At 52.6% G+C, this 9,895-nt stretch overlaps 1 protein-coding gene across 1 annotated transcript; it reads left to right on the top strand.

The window, feature by feature from the left end:
• The first annotated feature begins 1,787 nt into the window (after positions 1–1,787).
• Positions 1,788–3,353, top strand: FOXQ1 (forkhead box Q1). The gene has a single exon (XM_055705267.1). It carries the CDS (start codon positions 1,937–1,939, stop codon positions 3,146–3,148), a length of 1,212 nt encoding a protein of 403 aa, XP_055561242.1. The 5' UTR covers positions 1,788–1,936; the 3' UTR covers positions 3,149–3,353.
• The last annotated feature ends 6,542 nt before the right edge of the window (positions 3,354–9,895 follow it).

Raw genomic sequence — 9,895 nt, 5'->3', positions numbered from 1 at the left:
CACTAAGTATTTATTCTAAAATAAGGTCCAATTTAGAAAGACTGCTTTTGAAAAATATGGAGCAACCCAACTCTTTCTCCAGGACACAAAATTCAAAGTGTACATATGAGAAATAATATATAAGCATGACACTAGATTTCTGCTGATGTTTTTGTTCTGTTATTGTTTTGCAGACGCTAGTGCTACTGCTGTACGAAGTCAAATGGTGTTTTGCAATTGACTTTGAACAGCGAGCAGGATAGGACTGAACAAGGAGTTTTCAGAGAAGCTACTGCCACACAGCTCTCTTTGTTGGGTTGTTCTGTCTAGCAGACTGTTGAAAGAGTCAAAACCTCTGAAGGAGGGTAAGAGGCTGACAACTTCAACCTAAAAACAAACCCAAAAATTAAAATTAATTTTTCTAGAAAGTGTTTAGGCAAAATTACAGAATACTTGTTGTCCTAGGTTTTATGGAAAATGTATAGACCCACAATGTGAGAGAACAAAAAAAAAAAAAAAAAAAAGTTAAAACAAAGTCATTGTTTTAAAAAAAGAAAGCCAAAACCACAATAGAAGATTTTATTGGAGAGCAACAGTTGTAACAGAGAGGTTACAAACGCACCATCCGGAAGGGATCACGCAACGCTACTGTATGTACATTAACACACTTAAAAGTAAGGTTAAAGTTTAGACTAATTCTCTCGTAGCAAAAGCCCATAGCCTTGCCTACCTGTTCACATCTTACCCCTGCACCAGGTGTGGTTATGACAGAAGGGGAGGGGGGCCCGGGCTGAACCGACTTTGTCAGGCTACATAAATCATTAGGAATTCACAACTGCGAAGCCGTGTATTATTTTCCAGCAGGTTGTTGAGCTGTCACATTACAACTTGTTGCAGTACACGGCGCTATTAAAATAAATCACGGCACGTAACAGGTTCTGCTCTGCCACCTACAAGCCAGTGTGCATTTTACACCTGGGAGGCGGGCCCGGCTCTGCGACGTCGCGCCGAGCTGCGGCTCCATTCGAAATACCCGGGAAGAGGAGGGACCAGGCGGGAGAAAATACAAACAAGTTTCGTAAAATAACTTTCCAACAAGACCTCGCTGTCATCTCAGCTAATTACGGCCCTGATACGGCTTATTAGCGCATACCCACCTTTGCTACCTTGCTTCTCCACCCACCACCCTTTCAGATCTTCGTCCTGGCTCCGCCTCTCGCCGGCGTTATAATGGGCTGGTCTGAAAGTGGTGGAGAGACACAGAACCACAGGGGAAGAGAGAGATAATGACAATAACACTAATAACCCTAATAACCCGGCTGCTGCCCGCGCCGCAGCGAGGAGCCAGCCCGGCGCCCCGGCGCTGACGGGGGCCGGAGCCCCAGAGCCAGGAGTAACCCCGACGGCCGGCAAGAGCTTCTCCCCGCGCCGGGGCAGCGCCGAACGGTAACAGCGGCCCCGAGGAGGACCGGGCTCGGGGGGGCGCGGAGCGCAGCCGGCACCGGCAGCCGCCCGCTCGCACCAGCTCCGCGGGGGCCTCCTCGCCCCTCTCCTCCGGCCCCATGGAGCTGCGGGAGTGAAGAGCCAGGACAGAAAGGAGGGCGGAGAGCAAGCGAGCGTCCCGGCGGGGGGAGCAGGAGGTGGAAGCCGGAGGAAGCGCCCCGTCCGCCGCCGAGGGCGGCAGGGCACCGCCGCCCGTCCGCAGCGCCCAGCGGCCGGGAAGGGGCCAAGGGCCAGCGGTCAGCCCCCCGCCAGCGACTCCCGGGGCGGCCGCCCAAGGCCAGCCCGCCGCCCAGCGCCGCCCGCCCTGCCTGCTGCCGCGGAGCTGTCCAAGCCGGCGCGGGGGCACAAACCCCCCGGGGCGCCTCGCCGCCCCTGAGGGCTGCGCCGAGGGGCGGGGGTCGCGCCCGCCCAGCGGAGCCGCGGGGGCGCGGGGTGGCCCGCCGGCGCCGCCGCCATGAAGCTGGAGGTGTTCTCGCAGCACTACGAGGACAAGCTCAGCGCCGGCAGCGACCAGGAAGGCAGCGGCTCCCTCTCCCCGGCGCCGGCCGAGAGCGAGCTGGGCTCGGACGGCGACTGCGCCGCCAACAGCCCGGGCGGCGGGGCCGGGCGGCCGGGGCACCCCCAGCCGCCGCCCCCCGCCCCGCAGCCGCCGCCGCCGGCCGAGAGCGCCAAGGGGAAGCCCTACACGCGGCGGCCGAAGCCGCCGTACTCCTACATCGCGCTGATCGCCATGGCCATCCGCGACTCGGCCGGCGGCCGCCTGACCCTGGCCGAGATCAACGACTACCTGATGAGCCGCTTCCCCTTCTTCCGCGGCGCCTACACCGGCTGGCGCAACTCGGTGCGCCACAACCTCTCCCTCAACGACTGCTTCGTCAAGGTGCTGCGCGACCCGGCGCGGCCCTGGGGCAAGGACAACTACTGGATGCTGAACCCCAGCAGCGAGTACACCTTTGCCGACGGCGTCTTCCGCCGCCGCCGCAAGCGCCTCAGCCGCGCCGCCCCGCCGCCGCAGCCCGCCCGCCCCGCCGCCCCGCCGCCGCCGCCGCCGCCACCGCAGGAGGCGGCCGGAGCGGGCGCCGCGTCCCCCGGCGCTTCCCCGCGGTGCTGCTGCGCCTCCTCACCCTGCAACTGCGCGCCGGGCGCCGCCGCCAAGGAGGCAGCGGCGGGGGGCAGCGGGGCGGGGGCGGCGGGCGGCGGCGGCGCCAAGTTCTCCAGCTCCTTCGCCATCGAGAGCCTCCTCCGGCGGCCGGCCAGGCCCCGCGCCGCCCCGCAGCCGCCGCCGCACGTCCGCCTCCTCTGGCCGGCGCCGCCCGGGCCCCCGCACCTGCTGCCCGGCCCCTACCCGCTGCTCCCCTACCCACCTGCCGCGCAGCCCCCGCCCGCCGCCCTCTACGGCGGCGGCCTCCTGCAGCTCTGCGCCTACGGGCTGGGCGAGCCGCCGCCGCTGCTCCTGGGGGGCGGGCGGCAGGCGCTGGCCCAGGGCGAGCCGCCGCCGGCGGAGCGGCCGCGGCCGCCGCTCTTCCCCGCCGCCCTTCCCAAGGGCGGGAGGGGGCCGCCCGGCTCCCCGCTCTACGGGCCCCTCCGGCTGGCCGGGCCGCCGCAGCCGGCGGCGGGGGGCTCGGCCTCGTTCCGCCCGTACGCCGTGGAGACCCCCCTGGCTTAATGGAGCCCCCTCCTCCCCCTCTGCGAGGGGCCTGCCCGGGGAGGCGGGGAGGGGGAAAGGAGGAGGCTCTGGAACCCGCACTTTAACTCCAGAGGCGACCAAAGCCGCCACGCAAAAGCCGCGGTGACTGTGCCTTAGTGAAATGACAGTGGGTTTAACTGAAACCAAAAAAAAAAAAAAAAAAAAAAAAGAAAAAAAATCAAAACAGCTGTCGTTTTGGACATAGCCATGAGCCTCAAGTGCTTCTTACTGTTCATTGAGACTACTTGACTTCAGCCATTCCCTCACCACCTCCTTTCTGTCCCCCCTCTTGTCCCCGCATCTCCTGCCACCGAAGCCGCGGGCAGCGGAGCAGGGGATGCCCGCGGTGGCGGCAGCCGGGGGATGCGCTGTGCACTAGGGGGGCGGGGATGGGGGCCGGGAGGAGCAGGGAGAGAGAGAGGGAGGGGGGCCGGGGGCTGCTGTGGAGCCGTAGGTCTGTACTGCAAAGCAATGCATCACTGTGCCAAAAGAATCCTTTTCTCCTGTCCGGCAACTAGCATTTCGTGGGAAGGGAGGACATTAAATTATTTATAAAAGTAGTGTTTTTAACACAAAAGAGAGTGCAGCTTTTTTAATTAATTATTGTTCGGGGGAGGGGGCGGGAGTGGGGAAAGGGCTCAAGGAAACGTCAGGCACTGTCTCCTGTACTGGTTGGCGTTGTGCATTTAAGGCCAAGACCACTGCTACTGGAAGAGAAAAGTAATTTTTTTTCGTATCTTATTTTTGTGTTTGTATATAACATATGTGCGTGTGCATTCTATTGACGCTCGGGCACCGTGTTTTTTCCTTTTTTTTTTTTTTTTCTCTTTCTCCTCTCCCCCGAATAAAAGCTGCCCCCTGAATAAAGACGGTAACAAGGAGAGCGTGCTGTCTGTGCTGGCGTGGCGGGGGGAGCCGGCCGTGGGACAGCCTGGGCCGGGGAGCGCTCGGGCTGCGGGGGCCGCCGGGCTGCCGGCCCCTGCCTCCCCACCGGGCGAGGTAGAGGTGCCACAGACGGGCCCGCCTGATTTTGACCACGGGAGGTGAGAGGAGTTCTCCTCTTGGGCTGCTGCCAGGGTTGGAAACCCTCTGCAATTCCTCGAGTCAAGTCAGGTTTCCCCGCCGATGCTCAGCTCGGCAGAAAGGCTGGCCGTCTGCAGCAGGCAGACTCGCAGGCTGGCTTGGGAGCAGCCTGAGGAAGTCCTGGGCACCCGCCTGCCTTTTTTGATTCCCCCCGCCCCCCCCCCCCCCTCTTCTTTTTCTCTTTTCCCCGAAGGACAGCAGACGAAACGTAATGCTGTTGTCATCTCTTGGTCCAAAGAAAACTCACTTCAGGAAGGTCGCTGACATGACCGGGCTCCAGCTGCTTCTGCTGGAGGCAGCCCCCCTGGCACCCGCGGGAGGGTGAACGCTATGGAATATTGGATGGGAATAAAAAGGGGACACACGTGTCCTTCTCCCGATGGGTGTTATGTCAAGGCTGCTCATGTTGAGGCTGCTCCGTATTGCCAGAAGCGGTCAGGAAAGCCTCCGAACGACCGAGTCAGAAGAAGGGAGGGATGGGGTTTTAACTGCCCGTGGTACTGAATTACCATTTAGTGGCATCCCCGAACTCGAAGAGCTCTAAACAAACACCGACATGACAATCCGGGGCTTATTCGTTCGTTTGTTTATTTTAATTGTAAAAAGGATGGAATTGGCGGACTTTTCCCCACTCCGAGTCTCCTGTAAGCACGGATCACCAAAGCAAACGATGACAAGCAGAGTTTTGGGCGCTGGTTGTTCTTTTTCCTAATTACTCTTATTTCGGACTCTGGACTTTCTCCCCCACCTCCTTTTCCCTCAGCGCCGGGGTTCAGCCTCTGAGTAGCTTCTAACCCTACTTGCAAAACTCACGCCGAATAGCGAAGGTGTGTTGGGCAAGGAAAGCTTCAAACAGAACGATCCGCGGGCGAGAACACCGACTTGTTTCAATAAAGCTCAAGCAGATTTCATGGTGTGTTTAGTTCAGACCATAACATTCATCAGAACATTGCGAGAGATTAGTGACTAATGTATGAAGTAATCCAACCCTTGAAGGAATTGGTTTTTATGTACACACACGCATGCACACACACACACGCACGCACTATTTCGACATCGTTCTGCCTTCAAGGCTCTGTGCAAATAATCTACCCTTCAATAATCTACCCTTTCCTCGAGCTCGTATTCTAACATCTTTGTCTTCATATGAGTCCACATGAGCCCTCAGTATGCAACTGTTAATGTATTTTGGTTTTGTCGATCTGTAATGGTCGTATTTCAGGGTATGTTATAAGCACCTTGACGGAAAGTGGAATTTGTTATTACAGCCACGAGCGGGTATTTAATCGCATGTACGTAAGCGTGAGCAGGGATGAATGCGTGTGTAAAAGTCCGCTTGATAGGGTAACATTCCGCTTTTTACTTTTAGAAAAGTCCCTTTTTCATTAAAACATAAATCTGCATTAAAAGGAAAAAAAAAGAGCCCACAAAGTTTGAGACGTGCCTTGTTAATAAGTATTTATGTTCTGTGAATCTCGGTTTTTGGATACGGCGGGAAACGTTACGTCCACACTACAGTATCAGGGGTATCTGTGTCCTTCCCTCGTGTCTGTTCGGTTTCCCCCGCAGGTGGGGCCAGGGTGTGAGGGGACCCCGTGGCTGCCGGGCGAGGCGGGGGCAGGGCGGGCAGGTACCGCCGGTGCCCGGAGCCCCCCTCGGCGGCCGGGCTGGGGGGTTCCGCCTGCCGAGGGGTCGGCTCTTCCCCGCCGCCTCCTTCCTGCTTGGGCATCAGCCTCTGAGGCGGGGGCGAATTTCCCCCTGTTGGCCTTTGGCTGGAAATCGCCCCCTTCGCGATGCTGCGCAGACCGTGCCCGCGTTTCCGAGCAAGGGCGATGGAGCAGTCTGGTCACCCGCACGTGAATTTACGGGGCGGGCAGCGGCGGGGGACAGCGGCGGGGCGGGCAGCGGCGAGGTGGGCAGCAGCGGGGCGGAGGGCCCTGCCCGCAGCCCCTGGCGGGCCGGGGCCGGGACCTGGGCCGGAGCCGGCGGCGGGGGGAGGCCAGCCCCGGTGCACAGCCATAAATCCGGGCTGTCAGCTGTGACAGACGGCTGGTGAAACACAGCACCTGTCCAAACACTTTCCAGCAGCAGGTAATCAGAGAACCGTCACTTTACATTTTTGTGTGGAACAAGCACATTAACCATTTCGCAGACCTGCCCAAAACAGCGCTGTTTTTATGTCTGGGTACTTTGTCTTTCTTAACGTCTAATAAATCAGGATGACAGAAGAGAGACAAAGCCTTTCTCCTTTTGATATTTGACACATCAGCAGTAAGCCAACACTTTTGCACAGCCCTATTCTTTCAGCCCTACATCACCCAGAGTAGCTGTTTGTTGGATGGGTGCAGTCTGGGATACTAGAGGTATTTGTACACATTGTCCAGGTAAAAATTATGTCAGTGGCACTGAAAGCCCAGCTGAACAAGGAGCATAATAGTCTGCTCACTGGCATGGCAGAGGATCTGCAAACATCCCATGATGGCTGCTGCAACCCCTCCGCAGTTTCTTTGTGTGCTTGGTGGAAACCCCAGCCCGAGCAGAAGTGCACATGAATTCTGGTTCGGACTGGGCCCTGACTTTAACTGCATTTTTTAAAAGAGATTTGGCTTTCCAAATAACTTTTTTTCCTGAGACTTTTTTGTTCCATAACTACTTCCTCTCATGCAGATTTTGGATGTCTTACCATGCTTTAAAGAGGAGGGGAAAAAATCATACCTGGCAAAATATTTTCATTAAACATTTTTGGGAGGCTTCTCCCCATCATGCACCCCTCCATACTAGGGATAAAACTAACTGAATAATGTTAGTCCTAGCCACTTTCCTAATTCTCTTCAAATTTTAAGCTACTAAGCAGAAGGATGACTCCTTTGTGGATTCAGACCAAATCAATACAAATGAGACATTTAAGCAGAAGTTTATGCACTTCAGGAATTAAGAGCTGCCAAACACAAACTCATGGAGAAGAAACAAGCTTGGAAAACTGCTCTGTGGATAACAATTTGCACATATTGCATAGACTTAATGCAGCAGGATAATACAGTAATACTATGCCTATTCTCCTTTGTAGTGGAGACAAAGTGTTTTACTCTTTTATCTTAGTGGAGACACGCCAGTAGGGCAGCATTTTGATTGTGTTTTTTTCCAATTGGGTTGATTAACTCCATTTTTCATCAGCCAGATCTGGTGAAGCCTGAGACTTACTTTCAGCTGTTACAGTCCCAATGACCCATAAGATGGGATAAATAGCCCTTCAGTATCCCTAACCCTTATGCAGGAAGAAGTCCACTGAAATCGGTCATTTTATTCAAGAGCCATCAATCTCAGCACAGCAGTGCTCACTAAAAGATTCAGTTCAACACACATGTCTAGTGAAAACTCCTGAGAAAAAAAAGTGCAGCCCTTGGTATCAGCTTAATTTCACACTGGATGCTGGGAGGACTGAAGGAGGATGGAGTAGTTTTGTCTCAGGACCCCGTCTGTTTTTTCTGCCCAAAACCCTTTTTCAAAAGGGTGATGCTTAGGGGCAGGATGTATCAGGCACAGAAGGCCCTTAACAAAAATAAATTTCACCCTGGAAAAAGGCACATAAAAAGGATTCAGATTCATAGGCCATTCATCTTTCCCACCATGCCTTAAGTAGTCCAGGGTGAAACTTCCTACACAAGAGCAAGGAAAATGACCACAGCCCCACATGGAAGGGTAGAGCTTCTGAACCAAAGACCAGATTTTGCTCAATTCTTCCCTGAGCTGGGGGAGGCGTTTCATTTAATAACAGAAAAGAGAGTCCCTTTATTGTGCCAGGCTTTTTACCTTTTAAGTCTGAAGTACACATAAAACCAAAGTTGAAATCCACCTCTAGCCAAATTCAAGGCACTAAGCTGTGATTTTGGCAAGGGTACTTGTATCCTGTTGCAACTTTGCTGAGCACTGCAGTAGCTCTTTAGTGATGGGGTGAATATGGTTCCATCATGCATTTACATCCTGGAGAGGAAACATTTTCCTCCTGAATAAACTCTGTCTTCACTGACACTCTCAGAAGTCTTGAGACCAGCCTCAGAAAAGACATCTACAAAACCCAAGTACCCCATCATAAAATCAGACAATAGCTAGAGAGAGCCTAGTCCTTTCTATAAATCCGAACCCATATTAACACATCATTATTTAGGTTATATAGATTGCCAGTTTCAGAAGGCTAGTAATTTATGTAGTCTCCAGCCCTGCACAGGAGCTAAATGCTGCTATTGCTTTCAGGAAGTTTTACCTCCATATGTCTGGATGGACTAGGGCCTTGTCCTCTTTTCCAGAGCCGGGGGGAGGGTGTATGAGGAAGGACTGAGGGAACATACTGTCATAATATTTGTGCTCTTGCACCACGGTATTGTTTTCTTTGTTATGACATGTTTCAAAATCCCAGAGTTCTTTCAAGCAGGATGGCACACTAATAGCCTCCTTTGCTATGGGGAAAAGCAATGCTTCTGTGGGTTCTTTCCTTAATAGCAGGGTAAAGAATATTCAAGATGGAGCAATACAACTCTACTCTTCAGTACAATGTCTTGAGCAGAGTATGTGGGACCTAGAACCAAGGACCATCAAGTAGAAAAACATGTGAAAGGGAAAAAAAGGGAAAATAGGTTAACAATTTTCAAAATCCCCCTGTAGTTGCTTCCTGACCATACTATTCATCAAGTACATGTTTATAAGCAGTATGCAGGCATTCATAAATGTTTTAATAATTTAGCTAGTTTAGGGTCCAATGGGTTTAGTTTAGCTATATTTGAATTGCTGTTATTTTAAGTAATAGTTTGGTCCTGGAGTAATACTCCAATATCATCTGACAGCCAGCTACTAACCCTTCACATAAATAGTGTATTTCATGTTATCCTTACTATTACTGAAGTATTTTTAGTCCACTGTAGAGAAGTAATGTTAATGAACAACATGACAGCCAAACTGGACTTAACTACTGGTATTCTGTTGCTCCATGAGGTATCCCAGGCTACCTCACTGGACAGAAGAGTCCTAAGCAAGACTACTGTGAAATTCATTTTACTTTGACAGAACTTTTTGTTACCCGACTTAGAGATCTTAAAGTTTCAGCAGACCACTTGACAGTCTACTTTCCTAACCTTGTATTTTTATCAGTAGCTGTTATGAATGGACAGATAAACTTCAATATTCCAAGTAGAAGTTGTCAATCTTACTTCAAGGTTTTGAAAAGACAATTTTCTGCAAGACCTCAGAGGTTACCTATGGCCTTTCAAAACAGACATGACACCAAACTGTTTATTTCAATTCCTTCCAAAGCATTTATGATTTAAAACTGTGGCATGTCACAACAGAAACAGTTTTCCCTAGATTTCTGATAAGAATCTATGAAAATGTGGACATGAGAGGCTTCTAGAATTGCCCAATTCACTTCCCTTGTAGTGCAGTTTCTTCAGTTTATTTTTAATAACTTATGAAACAAGGCAGTATCTAGTAGCCTTGTTAAAAACATCCTAAGCCATGAAGAAGGAACCCCGTGAAAAGATGGTTTCCTTTGTGAGAAAAGTGAAGTTGCATCACCAGGTAATAACAGTTTTTTAGTATTTGATATTCCTAAACCAAGTGTCTAACACAATTCTCTTTCACCATCAAGCAACT

This window comes from Falco cherrug, chromosome 3 (genome assembly GCF_023634085.1).
Source record: "Falco cherrug isolate bFalChe1 chromosome 3, bFalChe1.pri, whole genome shotgun sequence".
Lineage (NCBI taxonomy): Eukaryota > Metazoa > Chordata > Aves > Falconiformes > Falconidae > Falco > Falco cherrug.
This window is presented reverse-complemented; position numbering and strand designations above follow the sequence as displayed.